Below are 26,269 nucleotides of genomic sequence, written 5' to 3' on the forward strand. Positions count from 1 at the left end.
CTGAAGGAGGGGTGAGTACCAGAGTGATAGATAACAATGTCTTCACCAAAAAAAGTCTAAAATCCCGGAGTTAAAATCATTCAAATGCTTCTTCTTATAAACTTTTGTGCATAATTTATTTTCAACCAAGTGAACTCTTTTTAGGAATTCCATTTGAGAGAATTTAATGAATGTTACACATACATGTAACCACCACAGGCACTATGAACATTTCATACCTTCACAAAGTTCCCTTGTGTCTTTCCCCATCAATCACCATGGGAAGTCTTTTAAAAATTTAACATATTATTTACATGAAGATTTTACATTAAGATGTCACAAAAATAATCTGCCTACTTGCCATAAATATTATTTCGATCTTTAGTTCTTCACATAACATCCAACATTTTTTCTAAGAATAAGTTTAGCACAGATTAGCCACTGGCCATTGCTTACATTGCTTATAGCTAACATTTGAAGTGTAATATCCACCCAGAATGGAGTTGGAGGGGCTCTTTTCATCTACCAGACACATTCTGAAGTTACAGGTGTCTCCTACTAGGATTGCATGAAAGTTAACATGGATGAGAGATTTGGGAGAAAGAGGAAGCAAAATAGAAAGAGTACAACTTTCCTAAAAATTGTATTACATTTGTCACTTAAAAATTAAGTATATATGTGCAGATTGAATATAAGATTTATTTTCTTTATTTTGTCCTTGTCCTGGGACTTGAATCCCAGGACTTGAGCTCTGTTCCTGAGATTTTTGCCCAAAACTACTACTCTACCACTTAAGCCACAGTTCCATTTCTGGCTTTTTGTGGAGATAAGAGTCTCACAGATTTTTCTGCCCAGGCTGGCTTTGAACCATGATCTTCAGGTCTCAGCATCTTGAGTAGCTAGGGTTATAGGAATGAGCCATGGGTGCCCAGCTGAATATAACAAAATTTCAAGAAACAAAATTCTTATAAAAATTTCAGAAATGTTCTTCTGAATCATCTTTACATTTATAGGGTGGGTTTGGAGATGGGTGAATTCAAGCTCTTAGTGCTTGTTAGCAAATACGCAACCACTTGAAGCATATTCCCAGTTCCAGAATCTTCTTCAGAACATGCAGCTAAGAGTGGTAGCTCAAACCTGTAAACCCAGCTATGTAGAAGGTGGCGATCTCAGGATTTGGGGTTGAGTCCAGCCCACATGAAAAAGTTCACGAGACTCCATCTCAACCAATGGCGGGGCTTGACGGCACATACTTGTGAGGCCCACTTCCAGGAAAGCACCATGGCTGAGCACAGTGTTATGTGTTCATCAAACCTGGTGACAGGAAACACAGGTAGGAGGTTCACAGCCCAGGCCAGCTTGGGCATACAGAAATACCCCTACCTTGACAATAGCTAACATAAAAACATGTTGGAAGCATGGTTCGAGTAATAGAACACCTGCCTAGCAAGCATGAAGCTCTGAGTTCAGTGCTTAGAAAGACACACACACACACACACACACACACACACACACACACACACACACACTTGTTTTATTTCACATCAAAGACTTTTTGCTTCAACCTTAAAAAATAAAAACAAACTAACATCCAAAACATTAGTGATTGATTGACATCTAGTATGAGAGTTGGAGTGAAAAGTGCTTTCTCAGTCTGAAGCTAACATTCTCCAAAAAGTGCTTTCCCTGCCTGTTTCTCTGTGGATCAATAACATATTAGACAGGAACTTTCTCTGCTCTTGCTTTCTAGATGGAGACAATGGGTTAAGTCAAGGACTAAGTCAAGATTTCCTGATTTAAAGCATCGGTCTCCTCTGCCATTTGAAAACATTCTGGAAGTGGCAAGATGCACAAACTTCAGAAAATGAATGCCTTTGGTGTCTGCTATGGCTTCTTAACAAAATGCTAAATCTGCTGCATATCATCATGTTGGAAATAGAAAAGACAACTTTTACTTACAACCTGACACTGCAAGGAAACTTGTGGTAGAGGAGAATATAACTATACATCAACAAAAATGGTTTTACTTAGTCACTTTTTAAGATACATAAATACAACCCAAATAGTGTAATTCCTTAGAAAGGCAAAGTCAAAGCTCAGCAAAATAAAACACCAGGAAGCAGGTACTTGAAAGAGGTGGGGTAGCATCAAGTGGAAAGGATGAACAAATGAAGAGAAGTGGGGGAGAATGTAGTCAGAAGTCAAAAGGTACTGGTGGCTCACGCCTGTACTCCTAGCTACTCAGGAGGCTAACATCTGATGATGACAGTCTAAAGCCAGCCAATGAGACTCTTATCTCCAATTAACCAATTAAAAAGCCAGACGAGGGGCTCAAGTGGTAGAGCACTAGCCTTGAGAAAAAAAGAGCCCAGGGACAGTGCCCAGTACCTGAGTTCAAGCCTCATGACTGACCAAAAAGAAAGAAAGAAAAGAAAAGAAGTCCAATATATATTCTACAAAATTAAGAAGAGTGAGGGAAAGGGGGAGGGATGGGTAAGAATGTTGAAAGGATGACATTGATCAAGGATTGATCAAGATATATTTTATTCATAAACTGTTTTGTTAGGTAGCAACTCTTTTGTATAACTACTTGAACAAAAACAAAACTAATATTAGGCAAGCCAGGTGCTGGTGACTAATGTCTATGGTTCTAGCTCCTCAGGTTGTTGAGATATGAAAATATCAAAATTAGAGCAAGCCCAGGCAAATAAACCCATAAGACTCTTCCTCACTACCAGCAAAAGGTTGGTAATAGAGGCATTGCTCAAGTGGTAGAGTGCTAGCTATGACTGAGCAATAGCAAGAGTCCCTGAGTTTAAACTCCAGTACTAGCAATATACAAATATACATACATGCATTACAATATTCCATGTCAAGTTTCCACTTATCATTGTAGTGTATACATTTTTTAATATTTTATTTTGTCGTAAAGGTGATGTACAGAGAGGTTACAATTACATAAGGTAATGAATGCATTTATTTTTAAACAGGGTTACCTCCTCCCTCATTTTGCAGTGTATACATTTTTATAATAATTATTAATAAACATTTTTAGTGATTGGAGGAGTAAAGCTTATAGTACTTTTACATTATTGATCTGATGTCTCAAACAAACAAACAAAAAAAGAAAGGTCCTTCACAATGTAGTAGAGCCTGGTTTCCATAGTGTAGTGGTTGTCACGTTCACCTAATATAATGTAGTGAAAACTGAGTTCTTGTTTATGATTCCCAAGTATTTTTCTAGAAACACATCCACAAGACCCACAAACTCACATTACCTGACCACTCAGTTCCCTGTCTGACCACTCAGTTACCTGCAGGGGAAACTCCATACCTAGGAACTCCATGCCTAGGAAGATACAGGGCCCTTTGGAGCCCGCTCTGCCCACCTGTACAGCCTCACTTCTGTCAAACTCTGTCACTGTTGTCCTGCAGTGCTTGCCATGGGAATTAGAGCCAATAAAGCAGAAACACGTTTTGCCCACTGGGTTAGGGTAATTTCTACAACACTACAGGAGTCATGTCTTTCAAGACATCTCTCCTCTCCCCACACCCCCAGGCTATATACTCTTCATTTGGACTCCTACAGAAGACTTTCCTCTCTAATTTCAATTGCCACACTGTATGTTAACTGTCTGTGAAGTACTAACCATACCCTTCTAGAATGACAGCAAAGGCTGTCTTCCTCTTTGTCCATTGCTGTATTTCTAGGATCTAAAAAAAAAAAAAAAAAAAAAAGCAAACTGGATGTTTGAAACTTGTGTGGCTGGCCAACCAAACAGGGAGTGAAAGAAGAAACAGGTGATTGAATGAATTCAGCAAGGAAACTTTAAGGTCTCCAGCACAGGTTCTGAGAAAGGGCAGAAGTGGCACTAGAAACAAATAAAGAGGAAAAGAGTAATTGCCTCAGTGATAAGGCACTCAATGAGGTAGTAAGGGTGTAAGATTTGCTCAGGCTGAGAAATTTCTTCAACTTGCACCTGAAAAAAATGTGTAATATCTTCACTGAGTTGTAAGAATTACTAAGCTATATAAATATATAAATACATGTATGCATGCATTCTATACTTGTAAAGCATCAATGTATTGACTGGAAGCATGGCTAAACTGGTAGAGCACCTGCCTACTAAACACAAGGCCCTTAGTTCAAACCTTACTGCTACAAAAAAATCAATGAACACTTTATGCATATGTACAAATATCATAATAAACCCCACAAAAATAAAGATCTTGGAAAAATAGTCAACCACAAATTTCTAGGAAAACTCCACTGGGCAATATTAGATGGTAGCCATGGACAACTCAAGATGCCTAGACTCTTACAAGATTACAAATCAGGTAACTGAAATGGGCCTTCCTTCAGGAAAGAGTTATTGAGGGGCACACTGTGCACAGAACAAAATCGCATGTGTGTTAATGGTGGGACATAGAAGTATTCCCTGAGCACATGGGAACTCTAAAGGCTTTTGTTTTCCTTTCTATTGATGAGACAGAACACATAAAATATTAAAATCTGTCCTAGAGTCATTTGGCTAATGTATAGCTGTCTAGAACTCAAAATACATTCATTGATTTCACAATCAGAATCTATTTATGTGCTTTTCAAGGCATCTCTGGTCACCTTGAAGCACAGGTGCTTGCTTCAGGCTGAATGGCTGGGGCCACTAGTCTTTCTACACAACAAAAATAGAATGTGGAGATCACGAGAGCAACAAGGCGAGAGGGAAGCCCACGCCAGCCCGATCCTCCCCAGCGCACCCTACCAGGAATGGTGATTCTGTTCCTTTTTTCAGACAAACTGCCAGACACATTAAGGTATGCCCAGCACCTCCTGCCAGAGCCAGAAACTTCCCTATAGCTAAAGAAATTTTAGCTATTACACTAAAATACTCCTGCTGCCAGTATTATAGTGATCCTATAAATTAAATTAACAAACACAGGCCTTTTGTCACTCTCATTTAGGCCTATGATTCTTATATCTGGTGACAATCAAATAAATAATAACTTGGGTGGTCATTGTCTTGAGAAGTCACAGCTTACCTATTTTGATATTGTATTCATTATGCTGGGATTTTTGTCAGTTCTTGGCAGTTTGCTACCATCCACAAGTGTGAATCTGTGTGACTAGATACTCATGGATCTACATCTTCTACATCCATGAGAACATCTCCCCAGAGAATCATTTTGTTTCTTTGTTTTTTGTTGGTTTTTTTTTTAAGTGCTGGTCTTTGAATGACAAACACTCTACCATTGAGTTGAATACACCTCCCTAGCCATAGAGAGTACTTTTTCTTTGGCATTACTTTTTTGGAAATTACCAAAGTTCCATCTTGCACTAGATTGTACTTGTTCTTTTAGATAAGCATTGTATTGGCTGCTACTAGCCAATGTCAAACTAAGGCAATGAGAATTGAAGGCAGGAGACAGGAACCAAAAGAGCTGGGCTTTACCATCATATCCTAGCTGCAGTTATTTGTCTGGGGAGAAGCTCTTTGTTCAGAGGCAGAGGAGACAGAAGTGGAACAGGAAACCAGAGAATGAGGGGGAAAACAACAACTTTACTGACAGTTGGAAGGAGGAGGAGCAAACCGGGGTAAATGCAAAGCAGGAATGAAAGCAAATTGCTAGTTGGCACCTGGGGGAAGGTTTCCCACGAATGTGGTGTGGCAGAGAGGGGCAGGTGGTAAGTAGGACCTACGAAAGATGTTTTGAAAGCAGAAAGCACCTTCAGCACTGCCAAGAGATATGAAGGTTCCATTAGCCACAGAATCTGGGGCACAGCTGAGTGGATGGATCGTTTTATAGGAATACAGTAGCAACATCATGAACAGCAAAATTATCTTCTCTCTGTGCCTTAAGGGATTCCATTTGGGAAGTTCTTCCTTTTGGCTTTTTCAATGTATTATCCTTCAATCTCTGGATCACAATGTTGGGGCATAATTTTCCTGGTAAAAGTATTACATATTAATATTTAATGCCCAAGTTAAGGCACCAGACCTTCCAGGTGTAAAGTCCATTCTGTGTGAACCAGCTGCTTTCTAATGGGCAGCAGACTGCAGGTCAGATAGGAGGGAAACATGAGAAGGTATTGGGTGGTGGAGAGAGAGGTCTTTCCTCTCTGTGTGTCAGTGGAGGGGCCTAGGCAGTAAGAGCCTCTGGAAATATCCTTAGAATGGCTGTTTGGGGAGATGAGGAGTCAAGAAATTGGAGTGACATTCTGACCTCAGGGACACATGGCTTGTACATTTTTAAAGATTCAAGTAAAATTCATGCCATGTTCATCTACCCCCGTGCTACTCGTCTCCCTGTAGACTTGTGTCTGTCTACATGCTTTATGGACTCTACTCATCCAGTTAACATACTTAACTGAGGAGCTGGAGATGTGGCTTTGTGGTAGAACACTTGCTTAGTTAGCATGGGTGAGGCCCAGAGTTCCATTTATAGTACTGCAAAATAAATTTTTTTAATTTAATATATTTAGTGAGTACCTACCATGTGCCAAAAACCATTTCAGACCTTGAAAATAATAACGAACTAAAGAAACAAAAAGATTACAGTTTAAAAAGAAAAGTAAAGTACTTATTAGAGAAATGCCAAAGGGAAAATACAGCTAGAAGTGGGAATAGGGAATAGGGATGGAAACTGACTATAGACAGCTAGGAAGGCTTCTCTAAGAAATGGTCTTTACCAGCCATACAAAGGACAAAGGCCTCATAGCTAAAATACGTGCAGAACTAAAATAATTACATTCCTCCAAAACAAAACTGCGAAGAACCAACAGCCCCCTCAACAAGTGGGCTAAAGACTTAAAAAAGAGACTTCTCTGATGAGGAAATGAGAATGGCCAAGAGACATATGAAAAAGTGCCCTACATCACTGGCCATAAAAAATGCAAATCAAAACAACATTGAGATTCCACCTCACCCCAATAAGTATGTCCTTTATCAAGAAAACTAATAATAATAAATGTTGGAGGGGATGTGGCCAAAAGGGAACCCTACTTCAATGTTGGTGGGAATGTAAACTGGTTCAGCCACTCTGGAAAGTGGTATAGAGATTCCTCAGAAAGCTAAACATAGAGCTCCCCTATGACCCAGCAGCCCCACTCTTGGGCATCTACCACAAACAAGAACACACTAAAGCCACCAGCACAACAATGTTCATAGCAAAACAATTTGTCATAGCTAAAATATGGAACCAACCCAGATGCCCCTCGTAGACAAATGGATCAGGAAAATGTGGTACATATACACAATGGAATTTTGTGCCTCTATCAGAAAGAATGACATTGCCCCCATTCGTAAGGAAATGGAAGGACTTGGAAAAAATTATACTAATTGAAGTGAGCCAGACCCAAAGAAACATGGACTCTATGGTCTCCCTCATAGGGAATAATTAGCACAGGTTTAGGCTAGTCACAGCAGAGGATCACAAGAGCCTAATAGCTATGCCCTTATGAACGCATAAGATGATGCTAAGTGAAATGAACTCCATGTTATGGAAATGAGTGTTATATCACTGTTGTAATTACTTTCAGCATGTCATGTGAAACTGTAGCTTATATTGTTGATGATCCTCTTGTCTCCCCTTCCTATGGTTGTTCCCGCGCTATCACTGTATCTTATCTGAGTACATTGGAAACTGTATATACTGGTATTAGAACTAGGAAAGTGAAAGGGAATATCAAAATCGAGAGACAAAGGATAAAAAGAGAAACGACCCCAAAAGCAATAGTTATAAAACCATTTGGTGCAAACCAACTGAACAACTCATGGGGGGAGAGGGCAAGGAGGAGTGGGGAGAGGGGGGAATGAGGGAGGAGGTAACAAACAGTACAAGAAATGTACCCAAGGCCTAACGTATGAAACTGTAACCTCTCTGTGCATCACTTTGACAATAAATAAGAAAAAATTTTTAAAAAGAAATGGCATTCAGTTAATACTAGCAAAAAAGAAGGGGATGTAGGAGGTATATTTAAGGAAAGCACATTTAAGAAGGAATTACATTGGGTGCTGATGGCTCACTCCTACAATCCTTCTGAGGAATGTGATTCAAAGCCAGCCTGGCAGGAAAGTCCATGAGACTAATCTCCAGTTAACTACCAAAAAGCCTAAAGTGGCACCATGGCTCCAATGGTAGAGCACTAGCCTTGAACAAAAAATCCTCAGCGATAGCACCCAGACCCTGAGTACAAGCCCCAGGAGTGGCACCAAAAAAGCTAGGATAATAGCCTGATGTGGCAGGGCACTAGTTAAGCAAGACTTAGACCCTGAGTTCAGACCCTAGCAATGGTGAGGTGGAAGAGGAGGAGGGGGAGGAGGATAAAAAGGGAGATGGGAGACAGAAAACTATAGAAGTAGATCAGTTTCCACTCTTAACTTTGGCCAGAATCATTGGCTGTTTTGCTGAGAATAAGTTGGAGAGGGACAAGTACAGCAGAAGGAAATTGGGTTTTAAGAAGATGGTTCAATAATCCAGAGAGGGATATAATGGTATATTGGACTAGTGGAGGAATTTGTGGAGAGAAATCACCCAAGTCTGGATATATTTTGAACTGTGTGATATGTAAAAAGGGGAGGAGGGGAAGGATTCCTGGGCTGGTGCCTTAGCAAATTGAAAATGGCTACTGCCATTTACTGCAGTGGGGAAGATGTGTGGAGAGCAGCTTTATAGAGAGGGAGGCTTGGAGAGCGTCAGCTTATAGAGATAGGATAGGCAAGTTCATCAAGGTAGTGACTACAGAAGTGTTCAACGTTCAAAAGTGGGTGACTATTACTGTTTCATAAGGAGTCTACAAGGACACGGGACTTCTGGTAAAGTTTGTGAATTTGATAATTTGATCATCCCCTCAGGACAAACATAAATAAACAAGAATCCCAGGGAAAAGAGTAGCAGACGGGTGGATGACGCCTCTGGGATTCAAGCTATGCCAGAGTTCAGGTAGAAACTCTGATGCTGCTAATGCGGCCAGCATAGGGAGAGTCAGCAAGGGAACTTAGCAGGTCAGAGGAGAGCCTCGGAAGTTCGGTTTTAATCAAAGTTACAAGGGATTGGAATGCCTGATTTCAGTGGTTCATGAGCTTGTCTATTAGGCCACCGTAACGAAATGGCAGAAAATAAACTTTCTCACAGTTCTGGAGACTCATAAGTCCCAAATGAGAATGCTGGAAGATTTGAGGCCCGTCTCCTGACTTGTAGGTAGATAGCATAGCTAGAGATATGCCCTCGTGTGTCGTCATATGACCGAGAAGGCTCTATTTCTTCATAAAAGAACCCAGTGCTATCATCAGGACCCCACTATATGACCTATTGAACCTTAATTATAGCCTAAAGACTGTTTCCAAATGTAATTATATTGGAGGTAAGAATGGAGAAGTGTAAACAAAATTCAAACCACAGCAAAGAGGAATTTTCCCCGTGCAGAAGAAGAAGACATGAAGTGGTGGCAGGAACATAACGTGCTGGACTAGGTGAGAGGGTGTGGGCTCTAAGGACATTTATGGAATGGCTTTACCAAGGAGCATAGTGCTGGTCATCTGAAGAGACAGGAGAAGAGCAGACTAGATGGACACAGATTCACAGAGGTCTGTTTGTGTCGTGTGTGTTCTGTGTGTGTGTGTGTGTGTGTGTGTGTGTTCTTGTGAAATAGAAAGCAAGGTTCATCAGCTGAGAAGAGTAATGATGGCAGTTTGAGGTTAGAGGAAAAAAAGTGTGGATGTCACTTAGGAGATCAGGAGGGTGATGACGTAAATATCAGATGAAGAGGGAGTGAGGCAGAAAGGTTGAAAGGAGAAAAAGGAAGCCCAAGAGTCTGCCTGCAAGGACTGGCTGGTTTGGCCCATGCGGGGTAAGGCCAGGTCAGCTGAGGACACAACACTTGGCAGATACAGTCAGGGCTGCCACTGGCCCATGTATACCCCTGTGTGCATTCAAACTAGGTGCCCCTTTCTCAAGACCTTTTGATTACCTCTGCCACAAACAGCTCTAGTGCATTTTGTTTAAATGTTTCCTTGCCTATGTCTGAAGAATTTAACAGGAAAATCAACAGTGTAATGTGAATGGCGCCCCCTAGTGATATTAGTGCTCAATGATACACATTGGTTCTCAACACTGATGGCCCAACTCCCTTTCTGAGACCCCAAATCAAAATTATTGTTCCATCTGTGTACTAAAAACATCAGAATACAGTCATTTTAATCTTTCAAGTTAGAAATGAAACTTCTTTTGTCGCTTTACTTTTATCAAAACACTTACTAACACTAAGTTAGCAAGCATCTTTGAAGATCATTGAGATACAGGAAGGTTTTCACATATACTTGCCAGGTACTAGGAAGTCTATGGTGCTGTACGTTTTATGCATCATTTTGTGAAAAATTGACCAGCCATCTGTGTTTAGAGACAAAACCAGTTGGGCTTTCCATTTCAGTAGGGCTCGTTGATCCAGCCAAATACCCTGACTGATAGGAGGGAAAGAATCTCAAAAGATTGTTAAGGTCAACTCTCCATGCTTCTTTTCTACCCACACACAGTCTTGCATCAATTTTTTGGATAATTGCCATGCTGTTACATAATAACCAGTAATAGTTACCTTTTTGAGGATTTCTGATCTGGCACCCAGCTGAGCATTCTAAATGTACTACTGCCTCTAATACTCTCAGCCACCTTATGAGATTAATATTATTCACACATTTTATGGAGAAAAGGCTTGAAGAGGTGATATAAAATGGCCACTAGGTTGAGTAGTCACAGCTGCAACTCATTCTCTTACAACCTGTAGGCATCCCCTCTCACTTACTAGTATGGGTTGGCTCTGTAAGTGCTGGATAAAATGATATGTGAGGTTTAGTGAACTTTTGGACAGCTTGTAAACCATGAGCTTCTGTATCTCTAAATTGAAGAGCTTAGCATAGTTTTAGAGGAAAGATCACTGAAGCCAAAATAATGGTGGATTTCATGTGTTCACACTTGTGATCACAACTTGTTATTCAGTATCCTGAATGACATGTATCTTAAGAGCAAGGCAAATCTAGTGTAATAATTTGTACAGTAGCCTAGCTATTAGCTTTATTTCTATCTAGGAGAGACAAGTAAGATTAATAAAATGTTGAAATCCTAATCTCAAACCCAGAAAAATATTTAATTATTACTTTTGAGTCTGCCTGGCCTGGGGCTTGATCTCAGAGGCTGGGCATTGTTCCTTGAGCATTTTTGCTCCAGATCATTGCTCTAGCATTTGAGCTACCTCGAGTTCTTGAGCTCTACCTCTAGCTTTTTTTCTGGTTAATTGGAAAGAAGAGTCTCAAGGATTTTCCTGCCCAGGCTGGCTTTGAACTGTGATCCTCAGATCTCAGTCCCCAGGCTTATCAGTACCTGGATCAGCAAAACACTTCAAAACTATAATAATCCACTTCATTTTGAAAAAAACTGAACACAATTTTTGTCTATGGAGCTAAAGTCCAATGTTTTCAATTATTTAAGCCCCTAGCCCATGTTATTACCATGGCATGATTTGTGACATTCCTTTAGTAAGCTAGAAGAGTTAACATTCTCAACTTGGTTTTGTTTTGTTTTGTTTTGTGGGGTGTTTTTTTTGTTGTTTTTTTTGTTTTGTTTTGTTTTTTTGCCAGTCCTGGGCCTTGGACTCAGGGCCTGAGCACTGTCCCTGGCTTCTTTTTGCTCAAGGCTAGCACTCTGCCACTTGAGCCACAGCGCCACTTCTGGCCTTTTCTATATATGTGGTGCTGGGGAATTGAACCCAGGACTTCATGTATATGAGGCAAGCACTCTTGCCACTAGGCCATATTCCCAGCCCCAACTTTCTCAACTTGTATTTACAGTGAAGGTTCAGGGAACACGGTAGTGCTTCACTTTCCTTTCTCTTTGTGAAACTGGAAGGAAACTGATTTCTTTTCAAACAGCAAAAAATGAAAGCTGGGGAGGCCACTTCTTGCCCCGTGTGGCAAGAAGGGAAGAACCAAATCATTTCCACCACAATGAACATTAAGGAAAGCCAGGGATTTTCCTACTTTGAATGTGAGGTTGACCCACTGACATCACAGATTCTTCCTGCAGTCACAATGCTGCTGAGCTACCCTTGGGAAAAATGCCTCAGAGCTGAAGACTGTAGTTTGGATGTAATCAAGATTGGTTTTCTAAGAAAGAAAAATAAGCCTCTGATCCCTTTCATAAAAATAATAAAATCAACAAGAGATCTGGGAAATCAAACATCATGAGTGCAGGTATTTCTCACATAGACTACTGAAGTTCTCTAAATTGCTCCCAGTTTGCTATTTCATAGTTGTTATTAAATATAAACTGAATAATACATCCCAAACAGGATTCTCAGATGACTTGGGCACCACAAGATGGAAGATTATTCCCCATTATTTCCTGATTGTTTGATCTTAATAAAGATTTTAAACAGCTTTACGAGTACCTGGGAGCATACTCTCTGCTAGCTGACTATGGGTGTGGTGTGGTTCAAGCATAGAGGAGAATTTGAGTAGGGGTGGAGGGGAAAGGGCAAGTAGAAAACAGGAAGTCTCCCTTTCAGTTTTGCCATATGAACAGAAACTACCTTCAATTAAACAACATATGGCCGCTAGAAAAATCCACTTGCCATAGTTCCTGATCTGATGCAGAGTTCTGGTTGCCTAGATACAGATGTAAACGAAAGTGCTTGGCCGGCTGCAGAAGAACAGCAGGATGAACCTGATGGCCCCCTTCCTGGCTCTACTAATTACCAAGAAAGGAAAGCAAGTACTTTTAGATATTCATATTTAAATATGCAGCATTTTGCTCAGCTTCTGTAAAGTGCAGGGATTCTTAAGAGTGTTTCTCAGGTTCCTTAAAAAAATGTATTTTTTCTTTTCCGTCTTCCAGCACTTTGTTTATTCTGCCTTGACAAATGAGACTAACGACAGGAAGCCAGAAAAGAAAAGGGATCTCATTTTTAAGATATTAATCGGAGTGATCCTAATATATGGTAATAAAGTTTTAAAATTTGATAATGATTTCTTTTTGTGAAGATTCAAAAGGAACATGATTAGCTCAGAGTGTACATTTTATCTTTAGCAAGAAAAGGAGAATTTTAAAAGAATTTTATTAAAACATTTCCTTTGTTAGTACTTTGATTGTCCCCATTAGTTAAAAATACTACTCCAAGCCAGCAGTGTTAAACTGTGTTTGGTAATTTTCCTAAGACCTGACTTGTGGATTCAGTCTGTCTATGGAAAGAGCTGGTAGAGAGCTACATCAGTAGCAAGCACTCATTTGAAGGATTTGACTGACTGCACCACACTGACTGTAATTTTGGTGATTGCTTAACTTCAGTTTCCTCTCCTACAAAATGAGTTATTTTGGCCTGTTGTACAAAGCTGTGGGATTTCAATAAGCCACTTGGGTGAAGTGCTGGCAGGCAGAAAGGGCTCTGGTGTGATCATTATCATTTACGTGGTCATAAACAAGTCCATTACCACTCTGATTCTTCAGTTCTTCACCAATAAAAATAATGATCTTAAATTCTTTTGATAAGGAAATAAGTAACAGATGTCATTTGTAATGTAAAAATAATTATACCCACATTACAGTACTAATGGAAAAATGAAAACACATTTTATATACAAGCAAGGGTTGGGTAATATAAATCCATAAGAATTATAGCATTTTAAAATATTACAGAGAAAGATGAAAATTGACTCAGGGAAAATTGAGTAATAATCACCAAATTGTTTGACTGTGGAATAATTTCTTACATGTAGTCACATCCTAGCCTGAAGGGATGGGATGAAAAAGCACTAACTCCTATATTCAATTATGGAAGTTATAAAAAGTTAAATACCGTCTTGGACACATAAAAATTTCTTTTCAATAAAAGAAAGAAATGAATTGCACCTCAGTGGTAATGCCTTTGCTCTGGAACTGAAAGAAGTTTTCCTGTTATCTTTAACTTTTGATATTTTTCTAAGGCTTCCTCCACCAAAACGTTTTACATTTGTCACTTTGAAAATAATACCCCCAATACACAGGTATTTTTAATAAGATGCCATTTGTGGTCTTCCAAATAATACTTAAAAATTAGCCAGGCACTGGTGACTCATGCATGTTATGCTAGCTACTCAGGAGGCTGCAATCTAGAGGATCAGATTTAAAGTTCAGCCCAGACAGTAGAAAGGTTCACTGGGCTCCATCTCTAAAAATAACCTGCAAAAAAGCAGGAATGGTTCAAGAGATATAGTGCCAGCCACGCAACTATAAAAGCCAGAGTTTGAACCCCTGTGCAACAAAAAAAGAGAGAGAGAGAGAGAGAAAGAAAGAAAATTTATAAGAAAACAAAACAAAACAAAACAACACACACACCTCTTAATACTCCAGAAGGACAAAGAAAGGAAATAACCTAGCAATTCATTTCCCTTGAACAGAGTACCATAATACTCTTTCATTCCACAAGCAGTTAAGAAAGTTAGTGGTAGCCAAACATATAAGAAAAAGTCCAACCAGTTGGTGAAGAAATACCCAAACCAGACTCATACTGGACCAGGGGAAAGCAGTCGAGATAGAAGGAGAGAATTTGATGTAGTAGGTAAGGTGCTGGAGTTCCAGGACTGTGCCAGTAGGAAACAGAAGTAAACATAGTTGACAGGGCTGAACGGACTCTTCATTTGAGAACATGCCAGCCCACTATCATTGGCAGCTTATTAATTCTATCTTGATCAAGCCTGCTCTAGTTGCCCTCTATAACTCAGGCTGCATCAGGACAACACGACTAATGTCCTTTATTAGCCTCCTGGATGACAGAATGAGTTGTAATGGCAGTCACGAAACTGGGTTTAAGAGAGATAAAATGAGAATCCTTTGTTTTAGGAGAAAGGTTGCCAATTACATATCATGGCCCTAAATTAAGAAGTGATGGTTTCATAGAAATTAGCTAATGGAGTGATTTTTTAATTTATTCCTTTGTTTTTATGAGACAAGATCTTGCTAGGTAGCCCAGGCTGGCCTCAAACTTGTGACCCTCCTATCTGTGCCTACTACGTGCTAAGGCTATATCAATGTGCAGTCACATCAGGGTATGTGGGTCTCAACACAGCCTGCCATTATTTTAATATGCAGCAATGTAAAAGAAGAAAAACTTTATTTCTAGGGTATTCTAGGGTATTTTAGATTTAAAAACAGAATAAAAAAAAGAAAACAGTAGAGTTTTATACATTTCATTGCATGCAAAACAAAAAACAATGAATATCTCTGATATTGCCTTTTCTCATAAAATCCTTGCCAAATGAAACAACATTTATGCAACAGAACTTTCTAGAAGTACAATTTTAATGGATGAGAAATTGTCAGCTAAGTGTTCATATGCCCAATGATGTTTCAATACTAATAAATTATGTATTGAGCTGTATCTTTTGCTTTTATTTTTTATTAACCATAATAACCTGACATCACGATTTCTTAGAGTGTCAAATTGCTTAGATAGGCTGATTTTCTAGTGTTTTTTTTTTTTAAATGAGCTGATTCCCTGAGGAAATTAGCATGTCAGGAAGAATTGTCCTGTGAAGACTTCTTTTAGAATGCAGTCAATAATCACAGGATTTTTCACACAGGGATTATCCAGGAATAATCTATGGCTTTTGAGTTTTCTACGAAGTTTTCCCTAATTTGATAGCAAATCTATAAAGCTCTGTAGTATTTCTCCAGAACTTTAGTTTGGTTTGAGTTACAGCTGGGGTAAGTACAAAATGAACTAAACTGCTGATCTATAGCATACATTCTGCTTAAAATCAACAGAACATTTAAGGATAAAATGTTTATGAGTTATCTGTGAAGCATCCAATGGTAGTTTTTAATGACAACTTTTGTTGTAGGTAAGATTTCCTCCAGCCAAAATGTCAACCAAGAATGCTACAGATCTAGTTGAATATGTTGACAAGTAAGTGTATAAATGACTCATTTTAATATATACTGCTTTTAATGACCTAGTGAGAGGTAAAAGTGCTGGAATGAGACCTTTCAATTTACCCAAACTAGTTCTCTACCTTCACAAAAACTTAAACCATGTCAGGAAGATGAGCCTCTCCCTCTTTTCCTTCCTGAATGGCAGAGCAATCCGGTTTGCTGCCTTCTCTTTAAGTGACTACTCCCATAGTGTCTTACAAACATGGGTGAAATAACATCACAGACACAAATATGTGATGTATGATGACAATGGATAACTATGACTTTCAAAACAAACCTGTTAACCCTTCATGATCACAACCCAGGAACACTTGAACTATGTGAAATTAATCATCAGAAAATTTTATTTCTGCTCTTGACCATGTTATACCTGGTGAATTCAAGAGCCTACAGAAGGGGAAAGTCTGGGCACCCATAATATTATTGATATAGTTTTTAAAGGAGTGGTTCAGAGGCAGTGTCTATTGCCTTGAAGTTTCCCACTCCCGCACATCGAAGGATCATTTGGTGTGGAGTTCCCTTTAATATTTCCAGAGCATTTGGGATTTAGTCTCAGCTCTTTTACTCATTAGCTCTGGGGCTTCAGTCAGTTCCATGAAGTCACCAGCCTTTAGCTCTTACAGTTCATTCGTTGAAGAGGTTGGTCTAGAAGTTCTTTGGGACCCACCTCACATTTAAACTAATTGTCATTCCAAAATATACATCTTAATTACCAAAGATAGCCAAATAAGTGCAATGAATCAAATGAAGAAAAAATACTTAAATAGTAGACTTGATTTCCTTTTTAATCACTTTTAACAATGTAAGTAATAAAATTTTAAATTCTTGGGTTTTTATTGCACTTAAGAATTCCTCTGGGGCTGGGAATCTGGCCCAGTGGCAAGAGTGCTCGCCTTGTATACATGAAGCCCTGGGTTCGATTCCCCAGCACCACGTATATAGAAAACGGCCAGAAGTGGCGCTGTGGCTCAAGTGGTAGAGAGCTAGCCTTGAGCAAAAAGAAGCCAGGGACAGTGCTCAGGCCCTTAGTCTATGCCCCAGGACTAGCAAAAAAATAAATAAATAAATAAATAAATAAAAATAAAATAAAATGAACATATTGGGGAAAAATAATATAAAAAAAGAATTCCTCTATTTCTTGGCCAGTTAAATTAAATGTGTTCCAATCACCTAATATTTTATGCTTCCCCATAACTAATAATTGCTTATGTAAATATGAGTCTATAATTTAAAAAGTGAACTTAAGAAAAGATTGTTTAATGTTTAAAACAAATGGATCATAAGCCAGGCGCCAGTGGCTCATGCCTGTAATCCTAGCTACTCAAGAGACTGAGATTTGAGGATCATGGCCCATGCCAGCCTGGGCAGAAAAGTCCTCATGAGACTCTCATCTCCAATTAACTACTCAAAAAACAGAAGTAGAGCTGTGGCTCAAAGTGTTAGAGTGCTAGCCTTGAGTGAAAAAGACCAGGGACAGTGCCCAGGCCCTAAGTTCAAGCTCCATGACAAACAAAAAAAATTTTTTTATGTTAAGGACAAGAAATGTGGTCCACACAAAAATAATACTAAATGGACATATTCACTAACCTTATCACCTAGGGAAGAGAGATTTATTTCTACCTAACTCCATGTGACAAATGGAAGTTAGAAATCATTCTTCTATCCTATTAAGATAATTCCAGTATGAACCCAAGTGGCTTTGTTTAGCACAATCATGTACACTTAGGAAATAAAACAAATTTCTAGGGAAGGGAAGGGGGACATCAAAATGGAGAGACAAAGGTTATAAGGTGAACCAATGCAACAGCAATACTTATAAGACAATATGCTATAAACTAACTGTACAACTTGGGGGGGTGGGAGGAGGGAATTGGTGAGGAGGGAAGGTGGGAGAAAAATGAGGGAGGAGGTAACAAGTTTGATAAGAAATGTACTCACTGCCTTACGTATGAAACTGAAACCCCTCTGTACATCACTTTGACAAGGATGGGAGGGAGGGAGGGAGGGAGGGAGGGAGGGAGGGGAAGGAAACACATTTCTGAAGCCAGGTGACTGGCTCATGGCAGGAGGCTGAGATCTGAAGACTGATCATAGTTCAAAGCCAGCCCAGGCAGGAAAGTCCATTAGACTCTTATCTCCTATGAACCACCCCAAAATTGCCAGGAACTGGAGCTGTGGCTCATGCGGAAGAGTGCTCGCCTTGAGCAAAAAGAAGCTCAGAGACAGGACAGGCCTTGAATTCAAAGCCCAGGACCAAAACCTCCACACAGGCACATGTGCGCACACATAATTTTTGATTTCTTGGATTTTTAAGAAATTTAAATTAAGGCAAAGAGTTTACTCCGAGCATAAGCAATATCATTGGGCCCCTTTATTCATTTCTAACTTGATCTGTATCAAATCTCTTTTCTTAATATCTAAACCATACATCAATTTTTATTTACCACCTGAGCTACTTCCTCTTTAATCCAGCCTCTAATGGCTCAGAATGGGCTGTCAACTCGCTACTGGCAAGAATTCTGCAGTCTTAGGCTTAGTGATTCTCCTTTGCCCACCGTGGCACACTGAATATCAGGTTTTGATGAACAGTGGTTGGCAGGTGTAATGGATAGTAAAGGTGGAATATTGAATTGTAAGAGCTCTGTATAATACAATCGTTATGGGTTCATGACTAACCAGAAAAGAAAAATACCATTGGGACATTTTAATAATCACAGAAAACATTTTGAATTGACATATTTGATTCAATAAAAAATAAGCATTAAAAGCAACTATTTTTAAAGTAACTATACCCACTCACTGAGTGGCAACAAATGTGCTAGAATGCAAAAGGGATACTTAAACAAGTAACAGTGATTATCAGCTTATTAAGCTACTGAATGTATGCTATATATTCCCAATGGTTCAGCATTATACATATATTTAGGTATAGTTAAAGGAGGTATTCAGAACAAATAATATCTCATAAAAGCAAAAATCCAACAACAAAGCTAAACTCAGTGGTTCATGTCTATAATCCTAGATAGAAGGAATCTGGTTTGAGACCAGTCCTGCCAAAATTAGCAAGACTGCCCCCAAAAACAAATCACCTGCAATCACAGATATTTAGAAGGAGGCAGAAGTAGTATGATTATGGTTCCTGGCTAGACAGGACAAAAGCATGAGACCCTCACTGAAAAACAAAGAAAAAGCAAAAAGAATAGAGAGACATGGCTTAAGTGGTAAAATGCTTATATCAGAAGCGCAAAGCCTGAATTCAAACACAATACTGAAAAAACGTCAATGTAAGAAATAATGCCTATACTGTGGGAAAACTCTTGGCTTTAAACTTTAGGGGAAAAAATGAGGCAGACTGGTGATGTTTCAGGGCTCTTGGTAGGCTTAAGATGATGGAGCAATACCCACACATTATCGGTATGATTAAATGTTACATCCTATTAATAATTCAGGCAATGAAGGCAACATTGTATTAGAGGCAGAAAATAGTTCTGATTTATACATGGCTTCATCAATACACAATGAACAGACAGCCACAGATTTTCATTTAAGCTTAATTGAGCAGGAAAAGAGCAAACCTTTTTCCTTATTCATTCCCATCTGCTGATGGGAGAGCAGTAATAGAAGCCAGGAGATCTCAGGTGTACTCTTAAGTCTTACTAAAATCAACTGGGAAAGCTTGAGAACAAACATTTCATCTCTCCTTTGGACAATCTCTTTTCTGTAAAACAGGGTAGGGTTTCAAGTGATGAATGGTGAGCACTTGCTACTTCTCAGCTCTGCCCACCATTTCTCATCACCATTTCTCTATGTAATAAAGTGGGTGGTGAAGACTTATGAACATATATTATTCTCCTCCAGGCTTTAATTTTGAGTGGAAAACAAATTATGCTCATAAATCTCTTCTTACTTTTCTTTGACTCTTACGGGGGAAAATAGTTCCAGCCCTAAGATTCTTTGGCTTTCAAAAACTTTAAAACTCCGGCTGGGGATATGGCCTAGTGGCAAGAGTGCTTACCTCATATACGTGAGGCCCTGGGTTCAATTCCCCAGCACCACATATACAGAAAATGGCCAGAAGTGGCGCTGTGGCTCAAGTGGCAGAGTGCTAGCCTTAAGCAAAAAGAGGCCAGGGACAGTGCTCAGGCCCTGAGTCCAAGCCCCAGGACTGACAAAAAAAAAAAAAAAAAAGACACTTTAAAACTCATTTATTTACTAAAAGTTAATATATTTACTACTATATGCTAGGCACTGTCTTAGACACCTAGAGAATTGCCAGTGGCCACATTTAGACAAAGATCCCTGCCTTGTGGAGCTTGCAATGCAAGATGAAGAGACACGTATTGCTGGCAGCCTGGGTCAGTGTAAAGCCTGGCTGAGAAATCAGCATTTGAGACAAGACTAGGGCATGAGGGTGTGACCGTGGGCACAGCTGGAGGATGAGCAGAGTCTTTGAGGCAGGAATGCAAGTGCGTGAGGATGACAGCACTATAATGGACACCACGTACGAACCTGAGCTATGATCATAGCACTATTTGATTTGAAAGTTTGAATGGGATAAATTCTGAATCTTTCCTTCCCATGAGGAAAAGTCTATATTTCTAAAACGAAAAAACAACAACAAAAAAAATCAGAAAAATGAAAAGTGCTCCCAGTGGAAGCAGCTGTTTGGGTTGGGCTGTAGTCAATACATCCTTCTATAATTCTCATGCAAGTACAGTTTGGGAAGATCAGGATCCATTTGACAGAGAGTATTATTTAAAATGTAGATACATCAAACTCTCAATCAAATGGGCAAAATAACAAATGATTAATAATTCATTCTTCTGCATAGAGTATGACACCCAGGATGTGAAAATATTAATATTCAAGATTTTTATTACAATGGCAGACATTTTATTGCCTGATGATTCATTGCTTTTGTTACTACATGACAAAGACAGACAATTGCAATTCATGAGAAAGGCAGACCAAACTCAAGAAAACTGGGTAAGTGCTTCCTTTCCATTAGCTTCAGCCCGATGCAGTCTGGTCATTTTTTTCCCATCGATGCAAACTGGGTGTTACCCACCATGTTTCCCAGATCTCTCAAAGAAAGGGCTGTCCAGATGACACACAGGTCCTGCCCCATTCTCTTCCCATGCCTGTCTTCATCTTCGCTAATTTTGTCTGAAATGATACTATTTCCAAGCAAGCTCACATTCTGAATGTTAAAAAAATCAATATATCTTGGGGGGGGGCAAAATTCCCATAATTCTATTTAGTAGTCATCAAGAGCACCACCATAGATTATTTTACCCTTCCCAAAACACTTCAGGTGCATTAAACTGATCCCCCTCTGCCACTTGGTTGGCTAAGCAGTCATATTCTCCATTAGACAAGAGCCCTCTCTAGGAAAACTAACAGAAGTTAAAGGCAAAGATAAAACTTGAATCCAGGTCTTCTGAGTCCAGGCAGAACCCCCACCACCACCCCCGGACATGGAGACACACATAAAAGCACACACCTGGGGCTGGGAATGTGGCTTAGCGGTAGAGTGCTTGCGTAGCATGCGTGAAGCCCTGGGTTCGATTCCTCAGTACCTCATAAACAGAAAAAGTTGGAAGTAACATGGTGGCTCAAGTGGTAGAGTACTCTAGCCTTGAGCAAAGAAGCTCAGGGACAGTGCCTGGGCCCTGACTTCAAGACCCAGGACTGGTAAAAACAAAAAGCAAACAAAAATACCTTACAAAAGGGGTGGGTTATATGGGAACATGTCTCAAAAGGACTATTAAGCATGTTAGGACCTCAAACTACTCACCATTGCACTTTACATAGAATTACTTATATATGTAAGCCAGCATCCCTTGCCCATCTTGATGCCCCCATAAGAAAGAAAGCTACTCATACCAGGTCCATCATTAATTATGCAATTTTATTAAAACTTTATTGAATGTGAAGTGTTTGCCTCAAAGAAAGCCTTTCACTGGAAACATCTAAAACCAATCTCTATTCTCTTCTTGGCTCTGTTATAATTTCAAGTTATCTCTTTTCCAGACCCTTCCTCAAGCAAGCCCTTTGCTGCCCAACTCCTCTGCTAGACTACACACACACACACACACACACACACCCACACACACACACACTTTAAATTGCATCCCTGCTTCCTAAGACCATTCAGGTTTTCACCACTGATTTTTTAAAATCAGCAACAGAGGCTTTTTCAAAATCTACCTGTCAAGTTGATTGTAAGAAAAGCAATAAAGAAACTCCACTTTTATCTCCTCATTATCTTTTTACATTTTTGCAAGATTGCATTCAGAATGTAAGAAGTAATAAAACAGATGAAAAAGAACAATGTAAAAAATTCCTGGGTCTTTACCCTTCTGTGCTCTAAAAGAGGATGTAAAGTCTTCAAATGTTTGTCTTTGGGTATTACAGATTTCCCAAATGATCATGAGTATATCCTAATTTAGTGCTCTCTTCACAAGGACAGAACAGGCAGCAAAGTGAGAGGCTCATGTCCCGATGCCTCTGCCAGCTACAGCACAGCTGGTGTAAGTCACACCAAACTGCAGAGAAACAGAACTGAGAGTTTGTGGAAAATCTGTTCAGATTCAGTTGTCAGCTATACCAGCAGCAATCTAAGCAAGCCCAAACCTCTCCCTGGAAAATCCCTGCAGAGTTCTTTCCCCGGTGATTAGGAACCCATCTGGAATCATCTGCAATATTCATTTCTCCACGTCCCACTAACACAGTATATTAACAAAGCAGTTAGTTGTGTTGTTTATTTATACAATCAGGGTAGCCACACCTTTGTACTGGTAAAAGGCCTTAGGTCATATTCTTTTGGTGATGATTTGAATAATAGCATCATCGGAAACCTCTTTAGAAGAGTAGGTAGCAGCGTGTTTGTTCTTCCAGCTGTTGCTTTAAAAAATGTCAGGTGGAAAACATTCGCCTTTCCTTATGGCAAGGGAAATTGAGGAAACAATATGAGCCCTGAGTGTGTTTCATAGGAATCGTATCAATAAAACTAAATAGAGCATCATTTAAAGCTTCACTGAGCATTATTAATGATCACAATGACTATAATCCAATTAACAGAAAATTTAGGCATGAAAAATTCATTAACAAACCTTCATTTAAATACAAAAACATGTTTTAAAAATAAACCTTACAGCTGGGTGCTGGTGGCTTATTGTTATAATTGTAGCTACTCAGGAGGCTGAGATTTGACAAAGTTCAAAGCCAGTCCAGTCATGGACTTTCAAGAAAGTCCATGAGACTATCTCTAGTTAACAACCAAAAAGCTAAAAGTGGCATTATGGCGTATCAGACTTGCATGAAAAAGCTAAGGGACAGTACCCAGGCCCTGAGTTCAAGACTCAGTACTAGCATATTCATCATTTACTAATGAGTAAATGAATGAATAAAATTACCCTCACAAACTAAAAAGAAAAAATGAACTACAGTCCAGAATTTGTATAAGTCCCTACATATCTCCATGTTAACAGGCAAATACCTTTGCATGGAGGCTCTTTCAACATGCCAAATGGAAGCCAGAAAGTCAGCTACGCAAGCAGGGCCCTAGGCTGGCCCTGCTCTTCTGGCTTAGGTCTACTTCCTTACTGTATTTCTAGACACAATCTTGTTATCAGCTTACAACACCCCCCACACCAAGAGCAATGCACCCTGAATGGCAGTACAGTTGTGTGGCACGAAAATCCCTGCCCACTGCATAGGCTTCTCACTTATCTCAGAACTTCCATCCACACAGCAAAGTTGGCCCTCTTGGCCCTGTTTAAAGACCAAGCAACTGAAGACATTTGGCTGCTGAGAGGTAGGGCGTGCATTCCACCCTCCGTCTATCTTTCTTTCCAACTTGCCAAGCTGCTTCTAAAAGCCTACTTGAGAGCTCACATTTCACACTTTTGCACTTGCTTATATATTCTCACTGGTTCATACGACTAGTCTTAAAGCACTGGTTCTTATTCTTGAACATATTAAAACCAATTAAGTGCTTGCTCAAGATGCACATTCTCTATCTGCTTCATGATTGTGATTTCGTAAGAAGATTGTGGAACCAAATATTTGTGTTTTAACAAGCTCCCTGCTCTTCCTAACTCCACAATACTCCTTCAAGTGTTTCCACAAGAAACACTGAGTTAAACTGAGTCCCTTGAAGGCTAGAACATTATATTATTGTATATGATCTAGACTAGAGTCAATATTTTATACTTACTAACATATATATATATAATTGGTGAGTTATTAAAGATACAGTGCTTTTAGTTGCATATAACAAAAACACCGTACAAAACTGGTTTAAATTTAGGACTGTGATTTGCTTAGATAACAAAAAAAGTATCTATGGTTTGGTTAATTTAGTGGCTTAACCTCATCATCAAGCAGCAGGTGTTGTCTATGTTTTTTTTTTTCCAGCCATCCCCTTTCCTTCATGACTACAACATGCTTCAGCAATTCCAGTCATCACATATAGACATAACATCCAGTAAAGAAGGAGAAAGTTTCTCTTTGTAATTTCTCTTCTTAATTGCAAAGAATTCTTACCCAGGAGCCTTACAGCTAGCTTCCCCTTGAATCTTTTTAGCTGGCATTACTTCACATGCTCCTACCTAAGCCAACTGCATCTCCACTCAACATTAAGGGACGACCATAATCACTTTGGACCCCACTAAAAGACATGAAACCACTCCTGCCAGTTTCCTAACTATTTTGTAATCTACTGATAATAACTTAATTCATCCATAATCTGTGGATTCTCTCATTTTTTGTGTTACTAAAAAGAGCTTAAAAAAAAAAAAGGAAAGCTAGGCACTGGTGGCCCACTCTTGTAATACTAGCTACTCAGAAGAATTGGAGTTCAAAGACAGCCTCAGTAGTAAAGTCCATGAGACTCCCATTAACCACCAAAAGTCTCCCAATTATCCACAAAAAAAAACCCACCAAACCAGAAGTGGTTCAAGTGATAGTGTTACCATGAAAAAGCTCAGGAACAAGAGCTCAGGCCCTGAGTTCAAGCTCCAGGACCAGCACACTTACATGTACACATAAACACACACACACACACACACACACACACACAAATGCAGACATGGACATGGACACACACAAACAAAGCAGGCAAATTAATCAAATCAGGCATAAAGGAGGTTGGCTATTTGGAAGGGAACCAATAGTATCTGCATCAGTGAGAACATCAAATAAGAGAAAAGATCTAAGTGTGGGGGAAAGGGATACAGCATAATTTACAAGCATCTGTCTAGGACAGGAGACTGGAGATCAAATACCTTCACTGGCAATCTCATCTGCAAGTTACGTCTAGAGGCCAGAAAGAAGCTCTAGCTCAAAGAAAATGAAGAGCAACTCTACAGAGTACTGCTAGGTGATACGTCACCATCGGCCGTGCCCAGCGTTCTCGTCCTTTCTGCCTCTGACTCACACACCCCACCGCGGACAGCACTGTCAGCAAGATGGGGTTTTAGAGAAATGGATTCTATATATACATACTACCATTTGGTAGTATTCCAGAAGAACATTTTGAGCCAAATGAGTGGTAGACAGAGGCTGACTAATGAAAGTCCTTAGCAAAATTTTCCCTTAGATGTACAGGTGACAAGAAACAGGAATCCCACTCCGGCTGAGACATTACATTGCTCAAGAAAGTAAACTGTAAGCCTTGAGGCTGCAAAAGCTTCCAAGTTTCGGGACTTGGTTTTTTTAAAATCCTACAGCAACTGAGTCTTACAGTCTTCACAGAAATCATTCTAAATTTATTGATCACCTACTACTTCTGAGTGTTGGAGTTGCTGTGGGAAAGAATTCAGAAAAGTGCCTGAACACAGAGAAGTCTCACTCTAGTGACAGAGAGCAGAAAATGATCACAAAGAGGTGAACAAGACAGTTTTAGGTAATGACCAGCACAATAGAGAAGATAGAATGAGGGGTTGTTACAGAAGAGACAAGGGGAAGGGCAGGGGGAATGGGGACAAAGGGGAGAAAATGAGGGAGGGGGTGACACTGTTCAAAAATAAATATACGAATGGCCTGTGTACATCACCTTTACCATAAGGAAAAAAAAATTGAACACTGAAGTTGGGACCTAAACAGTGGACCCACTACAGCCATGCAGGGAATGTGGAGAAGAGCAACCCAAGCAGGAATGCAGCGCCAGGGCTCTGGGCTAGGACAGAGTCTGGTGTGCTTGTGAAGCTGGGTGAGAGAGATTGAAAGCAACAGGGAGGAGTTGAGGCGGGAGAGGGGAGCTAGGAGTTTCTTGGAGAAGTGAGTAAACCAGAGCAATCCCTTACACTTCAGAAAACCCACTGTAGCAGCT

At 39.7% G+C, this 26,269-nt stretch overlaps 1 protein-coding gene across 1 annotated transcript in view; it reads left to right on the forward strand.

The window, feature by feature from the left end:
* The first annotated feature begins 8,882 nt into the window (after positions 1-8,882).
* Positions 8,883-26,269, forward strand: part of Fam81b (family with sequence similarity 81 member B) — a 38,488-nt gene continuing 21,101 nt past the window's right edge. Inside the window, exons 1-4 of the mRNA XM_048331309.1 lie at positions 8,883-8,960; positions 12,188-12,218; positions 12,637-12,734; positions 15,843-15,907. Coding sequence (XP_048187266.1) covers positions 8,883-8,960; positions 12,188-12,218; positions 12,637-12,734; positions 15,843-15,907 — 272 coding nt within the window. The remainder of the gene's footprint in view (positions 8,961-12,187; positions 12,219-12,636; positions 12,735-15,842; positions 15,908-26,269) is intronic.

Source organism: Perognathus longimembris, chromosome 22, assembly GCF_023159225.1.
Source record: "Perognathus longimembris pacificus isolate PPM17 chromosome 22, ASM2315922v1, whole genome shotgun sequence".
Taxonomy (NCBI): Eukaryota; Metazoa; Chordata; class Mammalia; order Rodentia; family Heteromyidae; genus Perognathus; species Perognathus longimembris.